Below are 25,202 nucleotides of genomic sequence, written 5' to 3'. Positions count from 1 at the left end.
GCAGCCTAGCTCCGGGGCTGCACGGACCTTGAGACACCCCAGGGCTGCACAGCCGGCGACTCGCGTCTGCACCTCTTCATCTTCCAGCTGCTCCAAGTACCACACCAGGGCCTGGGGGGAGAGATGGCAGTGCTGGGCAGGCCAGACCTGAGAGCCACAGGTCCCCCCCCGGGTGCTGGCGGGGGCACGGCGCTCACCCGTTTCCGGAAGCGGGGGTTCTCGGCGAGGCTGCGCAGCTGGGCAGACACAGCACCGACAACTTTGCTGTTGCCCTCAACGAGCAGCGAGCTCATGGCCTTCAGCCCGTCCTTCTTGAGCCGGCCCTCGGGCAGCCGCTTCAAGGCCTTCAGCACCACGTCCTGGTCGTCCGAGTTGAGGTTCTGGGCCAGCAGCACTGTGGGGAGGGGCGTGAGAATGCAGCGAGGCCAGGCCGGCTCACCCAGAGCACCCCAAGGCAGGACGGCGGAGCAGCTGGCAGCCCGGGGCCAGTGCTGTGCAGAGCCAGGCAGCAGGAGGGGCTCAGCCGAGCCCCCTGCACCCAGTGCGGCTGTCTTGGCCTGCGAGTGAGCGGACACTGGCAGCACTAGAGGCAGGCTGGTGCCACTTGCTGCCCCGGCACTGGGGGCTGGGCCCTGTGACCTCGCTCAAGCAGGGAGACGGCTGGCTCCTACCTTCCTCGGCCAGCTCCATGACGTAGGTGTCCAGGGTGGTCGCGGGCAGCGACTCAAAGTGGCTCCAGTACTGGAAGATGGTGAGCTGCTCGGCCTGGCTGCTCCCGGGCCGCTTGGGCAGCCGCCGATCCAGCACCTCCTCCGCCAGCTTCATGCACACTGCAGGGAGAGGGCTCCGGTCAGCCCAGCCAGGCACCGCCCTGGCCCCAAGGCCATGTGGGTCGGCCCCACAGGCAGTTCCTGGAGGGGAGGGATGGGCTCCTGGCTCCTGTTCCCAGCTCAGGCTCTGCGTGGGCAGCACGAGGGGGCCGGCTGCAGGCGAGCCATCGCCCAGGCTCTCAGCCCAGCCAGGCCATGCAGGGATCGGGGTGTCCCCTCCCCCCGAGATCCACGCACCTGAGTCTGCCAGGCCCGGCTGGCGCTCGGCGATGGGCGCCGCGTACTGGGCGCTGAGCGCCTGCAGGAACCGCTCCACGGGGCAGGTGTAGACATTGGGCGGCTCCACGCAGCGGTCCCAGAAGGCCAGCGCCCCCTCCTTGCGGGCGGAGAACTGCACCACTGCAGGCAGACACACCGTCAGGGCACGCGGCCGGCACGGCCCCAGCACACGCCCTGGCAGGTGGACCCAGGGCACCCGCCCCTGCGGGAGCCTTTACCTTCCGCCGCAGCCTTGGCCGCCCCCGATTTCTCCTCCGTCAGCCGGCAGACGAGCTCCAGCACCTGCGCTTCCCGCAGCAGCTTGTCCAGGGCGTACATCTCCTGGCACCGCAGCGGCCCGAACGTGCCCAGCTTCTGCAAGTCACGGCGACATCAGGGCTCCTGGCTGTCCTGCCCAGCTCCCAGCCGGCCCCCAGGGCACTGCCTGGCGCCCCAGCCCCCCTTCGCTGCACACTCACCAGCAGCAGGCGGTTGCAGTGAGCGAGGTGCAGGACCACGGCTCTGTCCAGGAACTCATTCCCGGTGCTCATGGGGTCCGGGCTGCCCTCGGAGCCGCTGCCCGCGCCGGCGTCCTCGCCGCCTCCCGGTGCCCCGCCCGCAGCCCGGGCCCCGCCGGCTTTCCTGCAGGGACAGAGCCAGGTGACCACGCCCGCCCGCTGCGCCCCCACCGCCAGCTCCAGGCCCCCTGCCCACGGACCGGCCACCGGCTCCCATGGGTCGCGGTGCCAGCTCGCAGGGCGGGGCAGCGTGCGGGACCCCTGGCTGTCCCTCTGCCCGTGGGCTGCAGGGGCCTGGCCGCCACCTCCGGGCACCAGGAGCACCAGGGCAGGCAGGGACCCACCTTAGCCCCGCGCCCCCAACTTGACTTACAACCCACCTGTCTGGGCCTCCCCTCGCGGGCCCTGCACCGGGCTAACAGGCCCAGCCCTCTGCCTGGGAGCAGGGGCCCAGCCGGGTTAGGGAGGAAAAGCAGCCGGAGGAGCTTGGGACCCATTTCTGCTGCCCCTCCCTCGGGATGTCCAGCGGCGAGAGGGGGCAGCCTGAGGGCCACAGGCTCCCTCCCCTCCGCACCCCAGAGGAAAGCCGCAGGGCAGAGTGGAGATGGACAGTACCTCAGCTGACCACTAGGGGGTGCTGCTGGAGCACAGCAGGAGGATGGGGGCATTCAGTGCCTGGTCTAGGGGCAAAGCCGGGGCTCTGCGCTCCCCCAGCACCCCCTGCAGTACGGGGCAGGGGCCTTCCCAGGACGCCGGAGTGGCTGCCTGGCCTGGCAAGCAGGCTCTGGGCTTCCATGAGGGGGTTGAGGGTGTGGGGATCGAACCGGGCGCCCCTGGGCCTGGTCTGCCTGCTGGAGCTCAGCCAGCAGCAGGGGCCTGGCCGTGGGAGCAGAGCCGTGCTGGGGTCAGGGTGCCCCGCAGGAGAGACCCCTCCCAGCTCACCGCTCACGCGGCCCGCCCTCCTCCTCTTCGCCCTCCGAGTCGTCCATGTCGGAGCCGTTGAGGAAGCTGAAGCTCTCCAGGGCATGCTCCACCGTCAGGCTCATGCTGGAGGCGCGGCTCAAGAAGACGCCCTGTTTGTGCTGCGGGGAAGGCACAGTGAGGTGAGGGGGCTGGCAGGGTGAGCTGGGGTGGGCAGGCTGTGGGCCTGTGCCTCTGGCAGGGGAGGGGGGCAGGCTGTAGGCCCCGGCAGGGCGGGGGGGGCAGGCTGTAGGCCCCGGCAGGGCGGGGGGGGCAGGCTGTGGGCCCTGGCAGGGCAGGCGGGGGGGGCTGTGGGTCCGGCAGGGCAGGCGTGGCAGGGGGTGGGCCCGGCAGGGCAGGCGGGGCGGGGGGGCCGGCTGTGGGACTGGCGGGGTGGGGGGGCAGGCTGTGGGCCCAGCGGGGCAGGCGGGGCAGGGGTCCAGCCATGGGGCAGGCGGGGCAGGGGTGCCGGCCGTGGGCCCGGCAGGGCGGTGGGGCGGGCCGTGGGCCCGGCAGGGCAGGCGGGGCGGGAGGGGAGGCTGTGGCCCAGTGGAGCAGGCGGGGGGGCTGGCCATGGGCCCGGTGGGGCAGGGGTCCAGCCATGGGCCCGGTGGGGCAGGGGTCCAGCCATGGGCCCGGCGGGGCAGGGGTGCCGGCCGTGGGCCCGGCAGGGCAGGCGGGGCGGGAGGGGAGGCCGTGGGCCCAGTGGGGCAGGCGGGGGGGCGGGCCGTGGGCCCGGCGGGGCAGGCGGGGCGGGAGGGGAGGCCGTGGGCCCAGTGGGGCAGGCGGGGGGGTGGGCCGTGGGCCCGGCGGGGCAGGCGGGGCGGGAGGGGAGGCCGTGGGCCCAGTGGGGCAGGCGGGGCGGGAGGGGAGGCTGTGGGCCCAGTGGGGCAGGCGGGGGGGGTGGGCCGTGGGCCCGGCGGGGCAGGCGGGGCGGGAGGGGAGGCCGTGGGCCCAGTGGGGCAGGCGGGGCGGGAGGGGAGGCTGTGGGCCCAGTGGGGCAGGCGGGGGGGTGGGCCGTGGGCCCGGCGGGGCGGGAGGGGAGGCCGTGGGCCCAGTGGGGCAGGCGGGGCGGGAGGGGAGGCTGTGGGCCCAGTGGGGCAGGCGGGGGTGCTGGCCGTGGGCCCGGCAGGGCGGGAGGGGAGGCTGTGGGCCCAGTGGGGCAGGCGGGGGGGCCGGCTGTGGCCACGTGGCGGTAGGCGCCCCTGGTTCTGGATGCCACACTCCCCACCACGCCGCACCCACAGCCCAGGGTCGGCCCCTCCGCAGGGCGGAGCCCTCTGGCCCCCACCAGGACAGGGCACCGCGATGCCCCAGCCCACGGACCAGTGCCCCCCCGGCCCACTCGCTGCCCCACCGGGAAGCAGGAGCAGGGCCCCGAGCCCCTGGGCCCGTCCCAGGCCCTGTGCTGCCCCTCACCATGAGAATCTCCTCCAGGCGTTTCAGCTCCCGCTCCAGCGGCTGCAGCTCGGGGAACTGCCCCCGATAGTCATCCAGGGCTGAGCCCAGCGAGCCGATGGCCTCCTCCAAGCCGCAGTCCACAGGCCTCGGCCTTGGCACCTCTGCTGGGCCGGGGGGCAGGGGCGCGACAGGGGCTGGCCTCCCGCTCTCCTCTGGGACTGGCTGCAGCACCACCGACCGGGCCGGGGAGATCGGGCGCCCCTGCGGCTCCAGCGCTCGGCACACGGTGGCCTCGGACGGCTCCACCGCAGGCTCCCTGGCCTCAGTCTGAGACGTGGCCCCGCAGGGCTCGGCCTCGGGGCCCCTTTCCGGACCCTCCGGGAGGGTGTCCGTGTCCAGGGGAGGCAGGTGCTCCTGGGGGGCTGGGGAAGGCTCCTCTGTGTGGGCGCCAGGGCCCTCCCTGCTCTCCCCCGCCGCATCCAGGCTAGTCTCGCTAATGTGGCTCAGAGTCCGGGAGTAGGCCACGTGCCCGTTGGCCACCACCTCCTTCCTGGCGCCCCCTGGCTCGGTCGCGGCGCCCGCCTCCTCCTGCTGGGCGAAGGCGATCTCGATGGCGGGGGCGGAGGCCTGCACAGCGGGCTGCACGAGGGGCTTGTGGGTGGCGTGGCGGGCGCTGCTGGACAGCCGTGGACTGGAGGAATCGTCCGAGGACTCCGAGGAGATGGACCAGGCCGTGCCGTTCTCCAGCTCCTCCTGCCGCCGCAGCATGTTCTAAAGAGAGCAGAGCCATCAGATGGCCCCCGCCACCGTGCTGCCAATCACCACGCAGGCGGCAGCCACGACCCCTCCCTGCCACCAATCACCACCCAGCCTCGGCCGCCAATCATCACAGCCTGTGGCCACGACCCCTCCCTGCCACCAATCACCACCCAGCCCCGGCCGCCAATCATCACAGCCTGTGGCCACGACCCCTCCCTGCCACCAATCACCACCCAGCCTCGGCCGCCAATCATCACAGCCTGTGGCCATGACCCCTCCCTGCCACCAATCACCACCCAGCCTCGGCCGCCAATCATCACAGCCTGTGGCCACGACCCCTCCCTGCCACCAATCACCACCCAGCCTCGGCCGCCAATCATCAGAGCCTGTGGCCACGACCCCTCCCTGCCACCAATCACCACCCAGCCTCGGCCGCCAATCATCACAGCCTGTGGCCACGACCCCTCCCTGCCACCAATCACCACCCAGCCCCGGCCGCCAATCATCACAGCCTGTGGCCACGACCCCTCCCTGCCACCAATCACCACCCAGCCTCGGCCGCCAATCATCACAGCCTGTGGCCACGACCCCTCCCTGCCACCAATCACCACCCAGCCTCGGCCGCCAATCATCAGAGCCTGTGGCCACGACCCCTCCCTGCCACCAATCACCACCCAGCCTCGGCCGCCAATCATCACAGCCTGTGGCCACGACCCCTCCCTGCCACCAATCACCACCCAGCCCCGGCGGCCAATCATCACAGCCTGTGGCCACGACCCCTCCCTGCCACCAATCACCACCCAGCCTCGGCCGCCAATCATCACAACCTGTGGCCACGACCCCTCCCTGCCACCAATCACCACCCAGCCTCGGCCGCCAATCACCACGCAAGCGGCAGCCATGACCCCTCCCTGCCACCAATCACCACCCAGCCCCGGCCGCCAATCATCACAGCCTGGGGCCACTACTCCTCCCTGCCACCAATCACCACCCAGCCCCGGCCGCCAATCATCACAGCCTGTGGCCACGACCCCTGCACCAATCACCACCCAGCCTCGGCCGCCAATCACCACGCAAGCGGCAGCCATGACCCCTCCCTGCCACCAATCACCACCCAGCCCCGGCCGCCAATCATCACAGCCTGGGGCCACTACTCCTCCCTGCCACCAATCACCACCCAGCCCCGGCCGCCAATCATCACAGCCTGTGGCCACGACCCCTGCACCAATCACCACCCAGCCTCGGCCGCCAATCATCACAGCCTGTGGCCACGACCCCTCCCTGCCACCAATCACCACGCAGCCCCGGCCGCCAATCATCACAGCCTGTGGCCACGACCCCTCCCTGCCACCAATCACCACCCAGCCCCGGCCGCCAATCATCACAGCCTGTGGCCACGACCCCTCCCTGCCACCAATCACCACCCAGCCTCGGCCGCCAATCATCACAGCCTGTGGCCACGACCCCTCCCTGCCACCAATCACCACCCAGCCCCGGCGGCCAATCATCACAGCCTGTGGCCACGACCCCTCCCTGCCACCAATCACCACCCAGCCTCGGCCGCCAATCATCACAGCCTGTGGCCACGACCCCTCCCTGCCACCAATCACCACCCAGCCCCGGCCGCCAATCATCACAGCCTGTGGCCACGACCCCTCCCTGCCACCAATCACCACCCAGCCTCGGCCGCCAATCATCACAGCCTGGGGCCACGACCCCTCCCTGCCACCAATCACCACCCAGCCTCGGCCGCCAATCACCACGCAGGCGGCAGCCACAACCCCTCCCTGCCACCAATCACCACCCAGCCCCGGCCGCCAATCATCACAGCCTGGGGCCACGACCCCTCCCTGCCACCAATCACCACCCAGCCTTGGCTGCCAATCACCATGCAGGCGGCAGCCATGACCCCTCCCTGCCACCAATCACCACCCAGCCCCGGCCGCCAATCATCACAGCCTGTGGCCACGACCCCTCCCTGCCACCAATCACCACCCAGCCCCGGCCGCCAATCATCACAGCCTGTGGCCACGACCCCTCCCTGCCACCAATCACCACCCAGCCTCGGCCGCCAATCATCACAACCTGTGGCCACGACCCCTCCCTGCCACCAATCACCACCCAGCCTCGGCCGCCAATCACCACGCAGGCGGCAGCCATGACCCCTCCCTGCCACCAATCACCACCCAGCCCCGGCCGCCAATCATCACAGCCTGTGGCCACGACCCCTCCCTGCCACCAATCACCACCCAGCCTCGGCCGCCAATCATCACAGCCTGTGGCCACGACCCCTCCCTGCCACCAATCACCACCCAGCCCCGGCCGCCAATCATCACAGCCTGTGGCCACGACCCCTCCCTGCCACCAATCACCACCGAGCCCTGGCCGGCAGGCACTGGGACCCTGCGGCTCAGCGACGGGGGGCGGGAGGCTAAGCTACGGGCGGCACCAGCCAGCCCACTTACATGGCCCCGCTGCGGGCACCTGCCGCGCCGGACCGAGCAGCCGCCTCCGAGTGCTTCTCCCGTCCAGCAAGGCCCCCCTGGCTGCCGGAGGCCACCCTCCCCGGGCGCTTGGCAGAGAGAAGAGGGAGCCGTCAGCGGGGGGGGGGGGGCACTGAGCTGGCACCCGAGGCTGCCCGGCGACTCCATCTGCCACCCTCCGGCCGGGGTGGGACTCGCAGGGCGTCTGCTAGCCAGGGCGCAGCAGCCCAGACACCCACGTTCCTGGGCGGGCACAGGCGAGCCAGGCAGAGCCGTGCGCCCCCCATGGCCCCGGTGCAGCCCTGCTGCCGCTCGGCGCACTCACGTAGAAGGCCTGCTCCCGCAGCGAGGGCGTGTCGGGCGGGCTCTGGCTGTAGGTGGAGAAGCGCTTGTTGGCAGTGGGCGCTTTGTTAACCGTGCTGGAGGCCGAGGGCTGGTCGTCTTTGTCGAAGGGGCTGGCGGGAGAGCACAGAGGTGAGGCATGGGGCTGGGGGGCAGGGGCACGGAGGGGAGGGGCGGGGGGGAGAGCACAGAGGTGAGGCATGGGGCCGGGGCACGGAGGGGAGGGGAGGGGAGGGGAGGGGCGGGTGGACGAGAGCACAGGCGAGAGCTAGGGGAAGGGCGGGGGCACGAAGGGGGGGCGGGGCGGGTGGACGAGAGCTAGGGGAAGGGCGGGGGCGCTGGTGGCCCAGGAAGGGACACAAGGGAGGGGGGAGCAGGCTGCCCGTCCCCTGCGGAGCGGGCCACTGGGCCGGAGAGCAAGGGGGTGCAGCTGCAGCGACCCCGGGGCCGAGGGAACTCCCCCGCCAGAGGGGCCGTGGGCCGACCGCCCAGCGTGGATCCTGCGCCCTGCCCCCACTCACTTCCAGGTCACCTCCAGGCTGAGCTTGATGGTGCCCAGGTCGTTGATGTCGACAGCCACCACCTGGGGCAGGGCGGCGAAGAGGTCCTTGGTCTCGCACGCCACGCTGCCCACCACCACGTGGTTGGCCAGGCTCTTCAGCTCCGTCACCTGCCGGGCACAGAGGGGCTGAGTCTGGCGCCCGAGCACTGCCCTGTGCCCATCTCTGCCCGCGCTGGCCTGGCACAGCCTGCCCCACACGCTCTGGGGTGGGTGCAGTGGGAGGGGGCCTGGGCAGACAGCAGAGCCCCTGGAGCAGCCAGTCGCCGCTGGGGTGGAATCGGCAAGGGCTGGTCCCTGCAGTGCCAGGAGCGGGTCCACAGAGACAGCACAGGCTGGGGTGCAGGGGCGGGGGCTCCTGGCTGGCTGGGCCCAAGGCAGCGGCGCGGGGGCGGGGCTCCTGGCTGGCTGGGCCCAAGGCAGCGGCGCGGGGTCGGGGCTCAAGGCAGCGGCGCGGGGGCGGGGCCCAAGGCAGCGGCGCGGGGGCGGGGCTCCTGGCCGGCCGGGCCCAAGGCAGCGGCGCGGGGGCGGGGGCTCCTGGCTGGCTGGGCCCAAGGCAGCGGCGCGGGGTCGGGGCTCAAGGCAGCGGCGCGGGGGCGGGGCCCAAGGCAGCGGCGCGGGGGCGGGGCTCCTGGCCGGCCGGGCCCAAGGCAGCGGCGCGGGGGCGGGGGCTCCTGGCTGGCTGGGCCCAAGGCAGCGGCGCGGGGGCGGGGCTCCTGGCTGGCTGGGCCCAAGGCAGCGGCGCGGGGGCGGGGCTCCTGGCTGGCTGGGCCCAAGGCAGCGGCGCGGGGGCGGGGCTCAAGGCAGCGGCGCGGGGGCGGGGCCCAAGGCAGCGGCGCGGGGGCGGGGCTCCTGGCCGGCCGGGCCCAAGGCAGCGGCGCGGGGGCGGGGCTCCTGGCCGGCCGGGCCCAAGGCAGCAGCACAGGTACCTTGACAGAGAGGAACTCGGTGACGAGGGGCAGGAAGACCATCTCCTCGCTGTCCCACACCTGCTTCCCGTTGCCCTCGATGCGCCCGCGGAGCTTCCAGCGCTGCCGCCCGTACTTCATGCCAATCTGCGGGGAAAGGAGGGGTTGCACCAGACCGGACACAGCCAAGTGCCCCTGGCTCCTGGCTCTGGCACCCGGCAGCTGGCCCCAGCCACAGGGCGGCGTGTCTGCTCCAGGCCCCAAGAAGGGAGCTGCCCAGGGTCCCCTCTGCCCCCCGGGGTGTCACCAGCACCTGGTACTGCCCCTGCTCACTGCCAGCTGCAGCCGCGCTCCCCACGTACCTCGTACTGGTCCCCGGCACAGAGCCTGGCGAACCCGGCTAGGCCTGCAAGAGAAGGGGAAGGGAGTTTAGAACCAGCCAGCTCTGGCCCCACGGGAGCAAGGTCTCCCTGCCCCTCTGCTGAGCCGCACGGCTAGAGGGGCACCCAGGGCTGGGGCTGTGCCCGTCCCATGGGCAGGGCAGGGTGGCAGCTGGCAGCACAGGGAGCCCTGGGAGAGCGGGGCTGGGAGGGAGCAGGGGGAGCAGGTCGGGGCGGGAGGGGGCAGTTACCTTTCATCTTGACGTGGAACTCGCCCAGCTGGCTCTCGAGCTCATTCTCCAGCAGGCACATGTTCTGGGGGGAGGAGGGAGAACATCTGTTAGCCCCCCCCTCTGTGCACCCGCCAGCCCCCCTCCAGCCCCCGCCCTTGTGCACCCGTTAGCCCCCCCGCCTCTGTGCACCCGCCAGCCCCCCCTCTGTGCACCCGCCAGCCCCCCTCCAGCCCCCGCCCTTGTGCACCCGTTAGCCCCCCCGCCTCTGTGCACCCGCCAGCCCCCCCTCTGTGCACCCGCCAGCCCCCCTCCAGCCCCCGCCCTTGTGCACCCGTTAGCCCCCCCGCCTCTGTGCACCCGCCAGCCCCCCCGCCAGCCCCCGCCCTTGTGCACCCGCCAGCCCCCCCTCTGTGCACCCGCCAGCCCCCCCGCCAGCCGCCCCTCTGTGCACCCGCCAGCCCCCGCCTCTGTGCATCCACCAACCCCCCCCTCCAGCCCCCGCCCTTGTGCACCCGTTAGCCCCCCCGCCTCTGTGCACCCGCCAGCCCCCCCTGTGCACCCGCTAGCCCCCCCCGTGCATCCACCAACCCCCCCTCCAGCCCCTTCCCTTGTGCACCCGCCAGCCCCCCTCCAGCCCCCGCCAGTCCCCCCTCCAGCCCCCGCCTCTGTGCACCCGCCAGCCCCCCCACCAGCCCCCGCCAGTCCCCCCGCCAGCCCCCCCTCTGTGCACCCGTTAGCCCCCCTGCCCACCTCCGCCTCTGTGCACCCATCAGCCTCCCCGCCCGCCCCCCGTCTCTGTGCAGCTGTTAGCCTCTGCCACCAGCCCCCCACCTCTGTGCACCCCCCAGTGCCCTGCCAGCTGCCCACCTCCGTGTACTCCTTGTAGCCCTTGCTGGCCTCAGCCAGGCTGTCGCGGGCCTCGCGGCTGCCGGGGCAGGCGGCGGTGTAGGCCTTGACCATGTTGTGGGCCCCGTCGCGGAGCCGCCGCTGGATGCAGTAGGCCTCATACAGCTCGTCGATCTGCAGCAGAGCCACGGCGCCAGGGTGAGGGGCTGGCCCGCTGGTCGGTGCCCCCTCTGCCCCACATCCCCCTCGCTGGACCTCACGAGGGGGCTCCCTGCCCCGTTACCCTCCAGGCCCCGTCCTCCAGCCCGGGGGCTGCAGCCTCCACAGGGCCCAGCCGCTGGGCACAGCTGTCCCGGGGGGCAGTCGGGGCCGCACCCGGAGCGGGGAGGAGTCCCCAGCAGGCCTGGCGGGCGTGAGAATGTGGGACCACGCTGCACTAGCACTCGGCTCCCACCCCGTTACAACCCCGTAGCACCACTGCCTGGCCATGACCCCCAGCCACCCACTGGGGCAGGCAGAGGGGCAGCTGGGGGGAGCCCAGGGCAGCACAGGGGGGGCAGGGCGGCACGGCGTGAAGGGAAGGGAGGCAGGGCGGCACGGCGTGAAGGGGGCAGGGCAGCGTGGGGGGGCAGGGCGGCGTGGGGGGGGCAGGGCGGGGTCGGGGGGGCAGGGCGGCACGGCGTGAAGGGGGCAGGGCAGCGTGGGGGGGCAGGGCGGCGTGGGGGGGGCAGGGCGGCGTCGGGGGGGCAGGGCGGCACGGCGTGAAGGGGGCAGGGCAGCGTGGGGGGGCAGGGCGGCGTGGGGGGGGCAGGGCGGCGTCGGGGGGGCAGGGCGGCACGGCGTGAAGGGGGCAGGGCAGCGTGGGGGGGCAGGGCGGCGTGGGGGGGGCAGGGCGGCGTCGGGGGGGCAGGGCGGCACGGCGTGAAGGGGCAGGGCAGCGTGGGGGGGCAGGGCAGCGTGGGGGGGTAGGGAGGGGTGGGGGGGCAGGGCGACGTGGGGGGGCAGGGCGGAGTGGGGGGGGCTGTGCCTCACGCAGGGCAGTCCCAGCTGGCAGACGCAGAGGGAGAAGGATGCCCCCAGAAGCCCCGGCGCCGGGCTGGCTCCGTTACCTTGCTGGCGTGGAACTCCAGGCGGCGCAGGAAGCGCTCGATCGACTTGACTTGCTGGAACAGAGCAGGGAGAGCCTGGGTCGGAGGCAGCCCCTGGGGCCAGGGCAGGGCGGGGTCCCCGTGGAGGCTCTGCACCTCTCTCCCGCATGTGCCAGGCTTGGGGGTCCCAGCTCGGGGGGGGGCGATGAGGCCGGGGCTCTGGGGGTCCCAGCTCGGGGGGGGGCGCGATGAGGCCAGGGCTCTGGGGGTCCCAGCTCGGGGGGGGGGGGGGGCGATGAGGCCAGGGCTCTGGGGGTCCCAGCTCGGGGGGGGGCGATGAAGCCGGGGCTCTGGGGGTCCCAGCTCGGGAAGGGGCGATGAGGCCGGGGCTCTGGGGGTCCCAGCTCGGGGGGGGGCGATGAAGCCGGGGCTCTGGGGGTCCCAGCTCGGGAAGGGGCGATGAGGCCGGGGCTCTGGGGGTCCCAGCTCGGGGGGGGGGCGCGATGAGGCCAGGGCTCTGGGGGTCCCAGCTCGGGGGGGGGGGGGGGCGATGAGGCCAGGGCTCTGGGGGTCCCAGCTCGGGGGGGGGCGATGAGGCCGGGGCTCTGGGGGTCCCAGCTCGGGGGGGGGCGCGATGAGGCCAGGGCTCTGGGGGTCCCAGCTCGGGGGGGGGGGGGGGCGATGAGGCCAGGGCTCTGGGGGTCCCAGCTCGGGGGGGGGGCGATGAAGCCGGGGCTCTGGGGGTCCCAGCTCGGGAAGGGGCGATGAGGCCGGGGCTCTGGGGGTCCCAGCTCGGGGGGGGGGCGCGATGAGGCCAGGGCTCTGGGGGTCCCAGCTCGGGGGGGGGGGGGGCGATGAGGCCAGGGCTCTGGGGGTCCCAGCTCGGGGGGGGGCGATGAAGCCGGGGCTCTGGGGGTCCCAGCTCGGGAAGGGGCGATGAGGCCGGGGCTCTGGGGGTCCCAGCTCGGGGGGGGGCGCGATGAGGCCAGGGCTCTGGGGGTCCCAGCTCGGGGGGGGGGGGGGGCGATGAGGCCAGGGCTCTGGGGGTCCCAGCTCGGGGGGGGGGCGATGAGGCCGGGGCTCTGGGGGTCCCAGCTCGGGGGGGGGGCGATGACGGTCCCAGCTCGGGGGGGGGGGGTGATGAAGCCGGGGCTCTGGGGGTCCCAGCTCGGGGGGGGGCGATGACGGTCCCAGCTCGGGGGGGGGGTGATGAAGCCGGGGCTCTGGGGGTCCCAGCTGGGGGGGGGCAATGAGGCCGGAGCTCTGGGGGTCCCAGCTCGGGGGGGGGGCGATGACGGTCCCAGCTCGGGGGGGGGGTGATGAGGCCGGGGCTCTGGGGGTCCCAGCTGGGGGGGGGCAATGAGGCCGGAGCTCTGGGGGTCCCAGCTCGGGGGGGGGCGATGACGGTCCCAGCTCGGGGGGGGGGGGGTGATGAAGCCGGGGCTCTGGGGGTCCCAGCTTGGGGGGGGCAATGAGGCTGGGGCTCTGGGGGTCCCAGCTCGGGGGGGGGCGATGAGAGTCCCAGCTCGGGGGGGGGGGGGCGATGAAGCCGAGGCTCTGGGGGTCCCAGCTCGGGGGGGGGGCGATGAGGCCGGGGCTCTGGGGGTCCCAGCTCGGGGGGGGGCGATGAGGCCGGGGCTCTGGGGGTCCCAGCTCGGGGGGGGGGTGAGGCCGGGGCTCTGGGGGTCCCAGCTCGGGGGGGGGGGTGAGGCCAGGGCTCTGGGGGTCCACACAGAGCAGTGCCGGGAGATCACCAAGGGCCCGCCCTCCCCGGCCCTGCTGAGCGCGGCCCGTACCTTGTCCAGGTCATAGAGGAAGCCCTAGAAGAGAAGGAGCAGCGTGAGACCCAGTTCGGAGACGGGCTCCATGCCCCCCGCACTGCGCTGGCACAGGCACTGCCACGGGCCTGCGCCGCGATGCCAGCACTGCCACGGGCCTGCGCCGCGATGCCAGCATTGCCACGGGCCTGCGCCGCGATGCCAGCACTGCCACGGGCCTGCGCCGCGATGCCAGCACTGCCACGGGCCTGCGCCGCGATGCCAGCACTGCCACGGGCCTGCGCCGCGATGCCACGGGCCTGCGCCGCGATGCCAGCACTGCCACGGGCCTGCGCCGCGATGCCAGCACTGCCACGGGCCTGCGCCGCGATGCCAGCACTGCCACGGGCCTGCGCCGCGATGCCAGCACTGCCACGGGCCTGCGCCGCGATGCCAGCACTGCCACGGGCCTGCGCCACGATGCCACGGGCCTGCGCCGCGATGCCAGCACTGCCACGGGCCTGCGCACGGCGTGGGCACTCGCTTCCAGCGTACCCGGGCAGGGGGCTGGCATGGGAGCACACGCACCCCGGGCTGCTGCGGGGCTCGGCACACCCCCTCCCGGAAGTGCCCGCCCGCCAGCGCTGCAATGTGCTCCTTGGCCAGGCCAGCAGGCAGGGGCCAAGCCAGCGCCGGGCCGGGCCGCGGGGACCCGCACTCACCAGGCGGGAATTCCTCTTGGACTCGCGGATCAGGGTGCTGAGTTTCTGCAGTTCCAGCTGGTGCACCTCCAGGTAACCCCTGCGGCAAGAGCGCCCGCGTGTCACCCAGCAGCAACGGGAACAGAGAACTTCCTGGCTGCGCCCAGTGCCCGCTTAGCTCCACGCCAGGCACCCGCCCAAACCCTGCGCCGGCCACGGCAGGCACCCGACCTATCCCACACTAGCCACGCCAGGCACCCGCCCAAACCCTGCGCCGGCCACAGCAGGCACCCGACCTATCCCACACTAGCCACTCCAGGCACCCGCCCAATCCCTGCGCCGGCCACGGCAGGCACCCGACCTATCCCACGCTAGCCATGCCAGGCACCCGCCCAATCCGTGCGCCGGCCACGCCAGGCACCCGCCCAATCCGTGCACCGGACACGGCAGGCACCCGACCTATCCCACACTAGCCACGCCAGGCACCCGCCCAATCCCTGCGCCGGCCACGGCAGGCACCCGACCTATCCCACGCTAGCCATGCCAGGCACCCGCCCAATCCCTGCGCCGGCCACAGCAGGCACCCGACCTATCCCACGCTAGCCACTCCAGGCACCCGCCCAATCCCTGCGCCGGCCACGGCAGGCACCCGACCTATCCCACGCTAGCCACTCCAGGCACCCGCCCAATCCCTGCGCCGGCCACGGCAGGCACCCGACCTATCCCACACTAGCCACTCCAGGCACCCGCCCAATCCCTGCGCCGGCCACGGCAGGCACCCGACCTATCCCACGCTAGCCACTCCAGGCACCCGCCCAATCCCTGCGCCGGCCACGGCAGTCACCCGACCTATCCCACGCTAGCCACTCCAGGCACCCGCCCAATCCTGCGCCGGCCACGGCAGTCACCCGACCTATCCCACACTAGCCACTCCAGGCACCCGCCCAATCCCTGTGCCGGCCACGGCAGGCACCCGACCTATCCCACACTAGCCACTCCAGGCACCCGCCCAATCCCTGCGCCGGCCACGGCAGGCACCCGACCTATCCCACGCTAGCCACTCCAGGCACCCGCCCAATCCCTGCGCCGGCCACGGCAGGCACCCGACCTATCCCACGCTAGCCATGCCAGGCACCCGCCCAATCCCTGCGCCGGCCACGGCAGTCACCCGACCTATCCCACACTAGCCACTCCAGGCACCCGCCCAATCCCTGCGCCGGCCACGGCAGGCACCCGACCTATCCCACGCTAGCCATGCCAGGCACCCGCCCAATCCCTGTGCCAGCCACGCCAGGCACCCGCCCAAACCCTGCGCCGGCCACGCAACGTACCTGCCCAACCTGACAGCTAGCACCCGCCCAACCCAGAGACACATGGAGCTGAGCTGGCACCTGGTCCCCCCAGCTCCAACTGCCTTGGGCACAGAGCCCGCTCTTGGCTCTCCTGTGGCCTCAGAGAACGGATCTGGTCTGCAGCCCACCCGCACAGCCACCCAGCCCCGGACAGGGGCACTGGCTCCCCTGGGCCCTCGGTGCTGTCCTGGCTGCTCCCCGCCCTGCGCAGCCGGGTTACTCACGTCAGGCCCTTCTTGAGCGCTTCGTACACCTCGTCCAGGCGGTCGGGCTGTGGCACCTTGGGCGGCGGGGACTTGTGGGACATGGAGAACATCCTCCTGACCCTGGAGCCGGTCTTCCTGGGCACCGTGGGGGTGCTGAAGGGAGGCAGGGTCCTGGGGAAGGAAGCCGAGGAGACCAGGTGAGAGCCTGCAGACAAGGCCCGGCTCTATGTTCAGAGGGGCCGCGCTGCAGGAGTCACCGAGGGGGGTGAACGGGGAGAACCCCGCCCGCCAGCGCCCCCCGGCCCATCCGCGCCCCCAGCCGCCAGCGCCCCCCGGCCTGATTTGTGCCCCCCGCTGCCAGCGCCCCCCGGCCCGATTCGCGCCCCCAGCCGCCAGCACCCCCTGGCCTGATTTGTGCCCCCCGCCCGCCAGCGCCCCCCGGCCCATTCGCGCCCCCAGCCGCCAGCGCCCCCTGGCCTGATTTGTGCCCCCCGCTGCCAGCGCCCCCCGGCCTGATTTGTGTCCCCCGCCCGCCAGCGCCCCCTGGCCTGATTTGTGCCCCCCGCTGCCAGCGCCCCCCGGCCCGATTCGCGCCCCCAGCCGCCAGCACCCCCTGGCCTGATTTGTGCCCCCCGCCCGCCAGCGCCCCCTGGCCCATTCGCGCCCCCAGCCGCCAGCGCCCCCTGGCCTGATTCACGGCCCACACCTGCCAGCGCCCCCCAGCCCATTTGCGCCCCCAGCCTGATTCGACCACCCCAACCAGCAGCGCCCAAGGAGACAGACACTCCCCACATTCCCCTCACACACCAGCAGCTGGGGGGCCCAGCCCAGTACACTTTGTGTACTACAGCCCTGTGGGAGGGCCATGGGGGGGGCTGGGGAGGCCCGGAGCCTTGGGGGCCAGATCCAGGCAAGCTGAAGACCACACCCAGCTCCTGGGCCTGAGGTTCCCCACCCCAGCCCAAAAGGACACGGGCAGGTGACTTGCTCATGGGCCAAGCTCCACTTTGGACACGGGCACAAAGCGGGTCCGGCATCTTGGTCTGCGCCAGGGACAGAGGCCGGGAAGGATTCGCTGCCCAGCCCGATGCTCCAGAGATGGTTAAACAGGCAGCTTGTTCCACCTGGCCCCGCCCCCGGAGCAACCGCCCGCCCCACGGCCCCGCCCCCGGAGCAACTGCCCGCCCCACGGCCCCGCCCCACGGAAACAGCCGCCCGCCCCACGGCCCCGCCCCACGGGAACAGCTGCCCACCCCACAGCCCCGCCCCACGGGAGCAACCGCCCGCCCCACGGCCCCGCCCCACGGGAACAGCTGCCCGCCCCACGGCCCCGCCCCCGGAGCAACCGCCCGCCCCACGGGAGCAACCGCCTGCCCCACGGCCCCGCCCCCGGAGCAACCGCCCGCCCCACAGCCCCGCCCCACGGGAACAGCCGCCCGCCCTACGGCCCCGTCCCGGGAGCAACCGCCTGCCCCACGGCCCCGCCCCACAGGAATAGCCGCCCGCCCCACTCCCAGGGGGCTCCTTGCACGCTCTCGCTGTGCCATGCCCCGACCCCCCCACCTGAAGGCCTTGTCCGGGGCGGAGTTGATGCCGGCGAAGGACTGGCTCCTATTGATCCTGGCGGCGAGGGCGCGCCGCTGGGGCCGCACGGAGAGCGACATGGCTGAGTGCGAGCGGGAGGGCCTCCCTGCGGGCAGAGGAGAGGACATGGTGAGGAGCTGCCACGGACCACAGCAGGGACCCCACCATCTTCCCACCCCCACTGGCTAGTCCTGGCATCCTTGCACCCATCCCCCGCGGCGCCCATGCCCCCCAAGGCGGAGGAGTCAGCCCATCCCCCGCCAGTGCCCATGCCCCCCAAGGCGGAGGAGTCAGCCCATCCCCCGCCGGTGCCCATGCCCCCCAAGGCGGAGGAGTCAGCCCATCCCCCGCCGGTGCCCATGCCCCCCAAGGCGGAGGAGTCAGCCCATCCCCCGCCAGTGCCCATGCCCCCCAAGGCGGAGGAGTCAGCCCATCCCCCGCCGGTGCCCATGCCCCCCAAGGCGGAGGAGTCAGCCCATCCCCCGCCGGTGCCCATGACCCCCAAGGTGGAGGAGTCAGCCCATCCCCCGCCGGTGCCCATGCCCCCCAAGGCGGGGGTGAGAGTCAGCCCATCCCCCGCCGGTGCCCATGCCCCCCAAGGCGGAGGAGTCAGCCCATCCCCCGCCGGTGCCCATGCCCCCCAAGGCGGAGGAGTCAGCCCATCCCCCGCCAGTGCCCATGCCCCCCAAGGCGGAGGAGTCAGCCCATCCCCCGCCGGTGCCCATGCCCCCCAAGGCGGAGGAGTCAGCCCATCCCCCGCCGGTGCCCATGACCCCCAAGGCGGAGGAGTCAGCCCATCCCCCGCCGGTGCCCATGCCCCCCAAGGCGGGGGTGAGAGTCAGCCCATCCCCCGCCAGTGCCCATGCCCCCCAAGGCGGGGGCGAGAGTCAGCCCATCCCCCGCCGGTGCCCATGCCCCCCAAGGCGGGGGCGAGAGTCAGCCCATCCCCCGCCGGTGCCCATGCCCCCCAAGGCGGGGGCGAGAGTCAGCCCATCCCCCGCCGGTGCCCATGCCCCCCAAGGCGGGGGCGAGAGTCAGCCCATCCCCCGCCGGTGCCCATGCCCCCCAAGGCGGGGGCGAGAGTCAGCCCATCCCCCGCCGGTGCCCATGCCCCCCAAGGCGGGGCGAGAGTCAGCCCATCCCCCGCCGGTGCCCATGCCCCCCAAGGCGGGGGCGAGAGTCAGCCCATCCCCCGCCGGTGCCCATGCCCCCCAAGGCGGGGGCGAGAGTCAGCCCATCCCCCGCCGGTGCCCATGCCCCCCAAGGCGGGGGCGAGAGTCAGCCCATCCCCCGCCGGTGCCCATGCCCCCCAAGGCGGGGGCGAGAGTCAGCCCATCCCCCGCCGGTGCCCATGCCCCCCAAGGCGGGGGCGAGAGTCAGCCCATCCCCCGCCGGTGCCCATGCCCCCCAAGGCGGGGGCGAGAGTCAGCCCATCCCCCGCCGGTGCCCATGCCCCCCAAGGCGGGGGCGAGAGTCAGCCCATCCCCCGCCGGTGCCCATGCCCCCCAAGGCGGGGGCGAGAGTCAGCCCATCCCCCGCCGGTGCCCATGCCCCCCAAGGCGGGGGCGAGAGTCAGCCCATCCCCCGCCAGTGCCCATGCCCCCCAAGGCGGGGGCGAGAGTCAGCCCATCCCCCGCCGGTGCCCATGCCCCCCAAGGCGGGGGCGAGAGTCAGCCCATCCCCCGCCGGTGCCCATGCCCCCCAAGGCGGGGCGAGAGTCAGCCCATCCCCCGCCGGTGCCAATGCCCCCCAAGGCGGGGCGAGAGTCAGCCCATCCCCCGCCGGTGCCCATGCCCCCCAAGGCGGGGGCGAGAGTCAGCCCATCCCCCGCCGGTGCCCATGCCCCCCAAGGCGGGGCGAGAGTCAGCCCATCCCCCGCCGGTGCCCATGCCCCCCAAGGCGGGGCGAGAGTCAGCCCATCCCCCGCCGGTGCCCATGCCCCCCAAGGCGGGGCGAGAGTGCAGAAGCGACGGTGGAGTCGACCAGCCGGGGAGCCGACATGGGAAGTGCACGGACGACGTGCCCCCCCCAGCGCGTTTGTTAGCAGCCTGGCTGCCCTGGCGCCGGTCCGGGTCGTCCCCGCTGGGGCGCCACAGTGCGAGGGCGTCAGGAGCCCGGCTCACTTCCAGCTCACGCTGGGACCAGGAGCCCAGCCCCTCACACGGGGCTGCTGCCTCTTCATCTCCTTTTTACACGGGCTCCGCATGGACCAGTGTCTGGGCGGGGGGAGGGGTTACAACCTCGCCGCTGTGTGGGGAGGGGCTGGGGGGGCACAGGGATCGCTGGGGTGTGTGAGGGGAGGGGGGGGATGGGTTATAACCTCCCCCCTGTGTAAGGGGGTTGGGGGGGCACAGGGATCGCTGGGGTGTGTGAGGGAGGTGGGGGATGGGTTAGAACCTCTCCCCCGTGTGAGGGGGCTGGGGGGGGCACAGGGAGCACTGGGGTGTGCGAGGGGAGGTGGGGGATGGGTTATAACCTCCCCCCTGTGTAAGGGGGTTGGGGGGGCACAGGGATCGCTGGGGTGTGTGAGGGAGGTGGGGGATGGGTTAGAACCTCTCCCCTGTGTGAGGGGGCTGGGGGGCACAGGGAGCACTGGGGTGTGCGAGGGGAGGTGGGGGATGGGTTATAACCTCCCCCCTGTGTAAGGGGGTTGGGGGGGCACAGGGAGCACTGGGGTGTCTGAGGGGAGGGGGGGATGGGTTAGAACCTCTCCCCTGTGTAAGGGGGCTGGGGGGCACAGGGAGCACTGGGGTGTCTGAGGGGAGGTGGGGGATGGGTTATAACCTCTCCCCTGTGTAAGGGGGCTGGGGGGGGCACAGGGAGCACTGGGGTGTCTGAGGGGAGGTGGGGGATGGGTTATAACCTCTCCCCTGTGTAAGGGGGCTGGGGGGGCACAGGGAGCACTGGGGTGTGCGAGGGGAGGTGGGGGATGGGTTATAACCTCTCCCCTGTGTAAGGGGGCTGGGGGGGGCACAGGGAGCACTGGGGTGTCTGAGGGGAGGTGGGGGATGGGTTATAACCTCTCCCCTGTGTAAGGGGGCTGGGGGGGCACAGGGAGCACTGGGGTGTGCGAGGGGAGGTGGGGGAGGGGTTATAACCTCTCCCCTGTGTAAGGGGGGGCTGGGGGGGCACAGGGAACACTGGGGTGTCTGAGGGGAGGTGGGGGACGGGTTATAACCTCTCCCCTCTGTAAGGGGGGCTGGGGGGGCACAGGGAGCACTGGGGTGTCTGAGGGGAGGTGGGGGATGGGTTATAACCTCTCCCCTCTGTAAGGGGGGCAGGGGGGCACAGGGAGCACTGGGGTGTCTGAGGGGAGGTGGGGGATGGGTTATAACCTCTCCCCTGTGTAAGGGGGGCTGGGGGGGCACAGGAGCACTGGGGTGTGTGAGGGGAGGTGGGGGATGGGTTATAACCTCCCCCGTGTGAGGGGGCTTGGGGGGCACAGGGATCGCTGGGGTGTCTGAGGGGAGGCGGGGGATGGGTTATAACCTCTCCCCTGTGTGAGGGGCTGGGGGGGCACAGGGAGCACTGGGGTGTGTGAGGGGAGGTGGGGGAGGGGTTATAACCTCCCCCGTGTGAGGGGGCTGGGGGGGCACAGGGAGCACTGGGGTGTCTGAGGGGAGGTGGGGGAGGGGTTATAACCTCCCCCGTGTGAGGGGGCTGGGGGGGCACAGGGAGCACTGGGGTGTCTGAGGGGAGGCGGGGGATGGGTTATAACCTCCCCCGTGTGAGGGGGCTGGGGGGGCACAGGGAGCACTGGGGTGTCTGAGGGGAGGTGGGGGATGGGTTATAACCTCTCCCCTGTGTGAGGGGGGCTGGGGGCGGCACAGGGAGCACTGGGGTGTCTGAGGGGAGGTGGGGGATGGGTTATAACCTCTCCCCTGTGTGAGGGGGCTGGGGGCGGCACAGGGAGCACTGGGGTGTCTGAGGGGAGGTGGGGGATGGGTTATAACCTCTCCCCTGTGTGAGGGGGCTGGGGCGGCACAGGGAGCACTGGGGTGTCTGAGGGGAGGTGGGGGATGGGTTATAACCCCCCCCCGTGTAAGGGGGCTGGGGGGGGCACAGGGAGCACTGGTGTCTGCCAGAGAACAAGGCTCCTGACGACCCCTCCCCCAGGCAGGGCGTGTCCGTGGGGCAGCCCAGGGGTCCCGGCTCACACTTACCACATGGGGTCGGAGCCACACGGAGGAAGCCCAGTGGCTGCACCCGGAGCCCCCGAGCCGGCAGTCCCTGCAGGCAGGCGTCCGACCTGCCCCCGACGCCCATGCAAAGGGCCGGCGGGGGCAGCTCCCCCTCCCGGCGCCTGCCTGCCCAGCGCCGCCCCCGGCTGCGGCCAGCCGACAGATGGGGCCGGGAACGCGCCGAGGGGGCGGCGCTCAGAGCCAGGCCAGCCTCCCGGGCTCCCTAATTGGCTTAAGCCTCATTCGCGCCTCTCCGGCCTGAGCGGGCAGCTGGGCGTGTGGGCGCAGTGCCAGCCGGCGGGCGACCCACGCGACCGCCCCCGGGCCGTGGCAAGAGACCCAGAGCACGATACGGCGCCCAGCCCCCCAGCCACTGGGGCGGGTCCTTGGCAGCCAGCCCTCTGCTGCCAGGGGGCTCCCACCCGGGCTCAGGCTCCCGCCATGGAGCACAGAGCCACACCGGAGCAACCGCGTCCCAACAGGGCTGCTGGGCCGGGGGGCTCCACGTCCCCAGGGAGCTGCTGCGCTGGGCCCCCCGGCCAGCCCTCCGGAGACGCCCTGCCACAGCACCCGGCACCGTGGAGGGAGCTTTACCCCGGCAGCGCCGAGGGTGCTGAGCAGGACAGGCCAGTAACCAGCCCAGCAGCCTGGCCCATGCCAGCCCCGCCCGTCGCCACGGGCAACGCTGTGGGCCCAATTAAGCTCATTAAGAGGAGCTGTAATCGGCTCACCTGCCGGGGGCCTCTAATCTGCTCATGGGCGGGCGCAGGGCTCTGGGCTGGGGCACAGACCCGCCAGCTGCTCCTGCAGAGCCCGTGGGCCCAGCCGGCCCCTCTCTCTGGAGCGAAGCCCCCTGCAGCCGGGCACTGCCCAGCCGTGCGAGCGCCAGCCAGAGGCGCCGCGGGCTCTGCCCAGCCGTGCGAGCTCCAGCCAGAGGCGCTGCGGGCACTGCCCAGCCGCGCGAGCTCCAGCCAGAGGCGCCGCGGGCACTGCCCGGCCGTGCGAGCTCCAGCCAGAGGCGCCGCGGGCACTGCCCGGCCGTGCGAGCTCCAGCCAGAGGCGCCGCGGGCACTGCCCAGCCGTGCGAGCTCCAGCCAGAGGCGCTGCGGGCACTGCCCAGCCGCGCGAGCTCCAGCCAGAGGCGCCGCGGGCACTGCCCAGCCGCGCGAGCTCCAGCCAGAGGCGCCGCGGGCACTGCCCAGCCGTGCGAGCGCCAGCCAGAGGCGCCGCGGGCTCTGCCCAGCCGTGCGAGCGCCAGCCAGAGGCGCCGCGGGCACTGCCCAGCCGCGCGAGCTCCAGCCAGAGGCGCTGCGGGCACTGCCCAGCCGCGCGAGCTCCAGCCAGAGGCGCCGCGGGCACTGCCCAGCCGCGCGAGCTCCAGCCAGAGGCGCCGGGGGCTCTGCCCAGTCCGCGCGAGCTCCAGCCAGAGGCGCCGCGGGCACTGCCCAGCCGCGCGAGCGCCAGCCAGAGGCGCCGCGGGCTCTGCCCAGCCGTGCGAGCTCCAGCCAGAGGCGCCGCGGGCTCTGCCCAGCCGTGCGAGCTCCAGCCAGAGGCGCCGCGGGCTCTGCCCGGCCGTGCGAGCTCCAGCCAGAGGCGCCGCGGGCACTGCCCGGCCGTGCGAGCGCCAGCCCAGAGGCGCCGCGGGCACTGCCCGGCCGCGCGAGCTCCAGCCAGAGGCGCCGCGGGCACTGCCCAGCCGCGCGAGCTCCAGCCAGAGGCGCCGCGGGCACTGCCCGGCCGCGCGAGCTCCAGCCAGAGGCGCCGCGGGCACTGCCCAGCCACGCGAGCGCCAGCCAGAGGCGCCGCGGGCACTGCCCGGCCGCGCGAGCTCCAGCCAGAGGCGCCGCGGGCACTGCCCGGCCGCGCGAGCTCCAGCCAGAGGCGCCGCGGGCACTGCCCGGTCCGCGCGAGCTCCAGCCAGAGGCGCCGCGGGCACTGCCCGGCCCGCGCGAGCTCCAGCCAGAGGCGCCGCGGGCTCTGCCCAGCCGTGCGAGCTCCAGCCAGAGGCGCCGCGGGCTCTGCCCAGCCGTGCGAGCTCCAGCCAGAGGCGCCGCGGGCACTGCCCGGCCGTGCGAGCTCCAGCCAGAGGCGCCGCGGGCACTGCCCGGCCGTGCGAGCGCCAGCCAGAGGCGCCGGGGGCACTGCCCAGCCGCGCGAGCTCCAGCCAGAGGCGCCGGGGGCACTGCCCAGCCGCGCGAGCTCCAGCCAGAGGCGCCGGGGGCACTGCCCAGCCGCGCGAGCTCCAGCCAGAGGCGCCGGGGGCACTGCCCGGCCGCGCGAGCTCCAGCCAGAGGCGCCGCGGGCACTGCCCGGCCGTGCGAGTGCCAGCCAGAGGCGCCGCGGGCACTGCCCGGCCGTGCGAGCTCCAGCCAGAGGCGCCGCGGGCACTGCCCGGCCGTGCGAGCTCCAGCCAGAGGCGCCGCGGGCTCTGCCCAGCCGCGCGAGCTCCAGCCAGAGGCGCCGCGGGCACTGCCCGGCCGCGTGAGCTCCAGCCAGAGGCGCCGCGGGCACTGCCCAGCCGCGTGAGCTCCAGCCAGAGGCGCCGGGGGCACTGCCCGGCCGCGCGAGCTCCAGCCAGAGGCGCCGGGGGCACTGCCCGGCCGCGCGAGCTCCAGCCAGAGGCGCCGGGGGCACTGCCCGGCCGCGCGAGCTCCAGCCAGAGGCGCCGGGGGCACTGCCCGGCCGCGCGAGCTCCAGCCAGAGGCGCCGCGGGCACTGCCCGGCCGCGCGAGCGCCAGCCAGAGGCGCCGGGGGCACTGCCCGGCCGCGCGAGCTCCAGCCAGAGGCGCCGCGGGCACTGCCCGGCCGCGCGAGCGCCAGCCAGAGGCGCCGGGGGCACTGCCCGGCCGTGCGAGTGCCAGCCAGAGGCGCCGGGGGCACTGCCTGGCCGTGCGAGTGCTCAGCCAGAGGCGCCGCGGGCACTGCCCGGCCGTGCGAGCTCCAGCCCAGAGGCGCCGGGGGCACTGCCCAGCCACGCGAGCTCCAGCCAGAGGCGCCGCGGGCTCTGCCCAGCCGCGCGAGCGCCAGCCAGAGGCGCCGCGGGCTCTGCCCGGCCGTGCGAGCGCCAGCCAGAGGCGCTGCTGGAGTCCCAGGACCCCAAAGCAGCTCTGCCAGGTAGCTGCTGCCCCTGCCCCCGGGCCCATCCTGGCACTACTGTATCAGCCCGACTCGAGCGCCAGGCAGGGGTTCCCCTCCCCTCTCCCGGACTCCACAACGCGCCAGCTGCCTGGGCCAGGGCTGCTGCCTCACACCAATCGCCTGGCACCGTTCCCCTCTGCCCTCTAGCTGCCCCTCGCCCTCGGGCAGAGCCTGGGGCAGCGGCTGTCTGTGCTACGGCTCTGCAGAGCGCCGGGCAGGCAGGCAGGCCAGCCAGACACTCCCCAGGCAACCCAGAAACCCCCATCGTGCGACCCCTGGCGCCCAGCTCTGCCCTCCCCCTGCCCGCAGGGTGCCAGCTCGCTGGGGCTGGGCATACCCCGGTGTCCAGAGAGACACCCCGCCCCCTCCACCGAGGCCTGGCCTGAGCCCCGACCTGCCAGAGCTCGTGCTCCCTCCAGTAGGCAGTGGGGGCAGCGGCTCCCGAGGTCTCGCTGGGAGGTACTGCGGCCCAAGCATCCGATCAAAGCACCTTGTCCGCAGCTCGCCGCGCACCTGGCCTGGAGCCGGTCCCCGCTTGGCCATGGAGACCGCGCAGAGCCAGCCGGACGCCTCTCGCCCGGGGCAGCCCGCTCACAGCCCGGCGCCTGCACGGCAGGGGGAACCCAGCGCCAGGGGCCCGAGGGACGGCAGCCTCCCCCCTTTGCTGCCAGCTGGGGGCAGACGGGAACGACTCAGCACCTGCCCCGCTCCCCCTCTC

The 25,202-nt window shown here is 73.7% G+C and overlaps 1 protein-coding gene across 7 annotated transcripts in view; it reads right to left on the bottom strand.

Moving 5' to 3' along the window:
• The window catches only part of RIPOR1 (RHO family interacting cell polarization regulator 1), a 75,748-nt gene that overhangs the window by 1,983 nt on the left and 48,563 nt on the right, over window positions 1–25,202 (bottom strand). For all 7 annotated transcript variants that reach the window (XM_075940668.1, XM_075940662.1, XM_075940665.1 and 4 more), the window contains exons 2-20: window positions 17,145–17,271; window positions 15,600–15,752; window positions 14,045–14,123; window positions 13,362–13,385; window positions 11,587–11,640; window positions 10,499–10,651; window positions 9,650–9,713; window positions 9,381–9,424; window positions 9,040–9,165; window positions 8,073–8,221; window positions 7,535–7,664; window positions 3,986–4,738; window positions 2,549–2,688; window positions 1,568–1,730; window positions 1,328–1,463; window positions 1,068–1,229; window positions 672–830; window positions 198–394; window positions 28–111 (exon numbers count right to left, since the gene is read on the bottom strand). In XM_075940668.1, coding sequence (XP_075796783.1) covers window positions 28–111; window positions 198–394; window positions 672–830; window positions 1,068–1,229; window positions 1,328–1,463; window positions 1,568–1,730; window positions 2,549–2,688; window positions 3,986–4,738; window positions 7,535–7,664; window positions 8,073–8,221; window positions 9,040–9,165; window positions 9,381–9,424; window positions 9,650–9,713; window positions 10,499–10,651; window positions 11,587–11,640; window positions 13,362–13,385; window positions 14,045–14,123; window positions 15,600–15,752; window positions 17,145–17,245 — 2,871 coding nt within the window. In that variant the 5' untranslated portion in view covers window positions 17,246–17,271. The remainder of the gene's footprint in view (window positions 1–27; window positions 112–197; window positions 395–671; window positions 831–1,067; window positions 1,230–1,327; window positions 1,464–1,567; window positions 1,731–2,548; window positions 2,689–3,985; window positions 4,739–7,534; window positions 7,665–8,072; window positions 8,222–9,039; window positions 9,166–9,380; window positions 9,425–9,649; window positions 9,714–10,498; window positions 10,652–11,586; window positions 11,641–13,361; window positions 13,386–14,044; window positions 14,124–15,599; window positions 15,753–17,144; window positions 17,272–25,202) is intronic.

This window comes from Pelodiscus sinensis, chromosome 12, assembly GCF_049634645.1.
Source record: "Pelodiscus sinensis isolate JC-2024 chromosome 12, ASM4963464v1, whole genome shotgun sequence".
Lineage (NCBI taxonomy): Eukaryota > Metazoa > Chordata > Testudines > Trionychidae > Pelodiscus > Pelodiscus sinensis.
The sequence above is the reverse complement of the archived record's forward strand: the minus strand, read 5'-3'. Positions and strand labels throughout refer to the sequence as shown.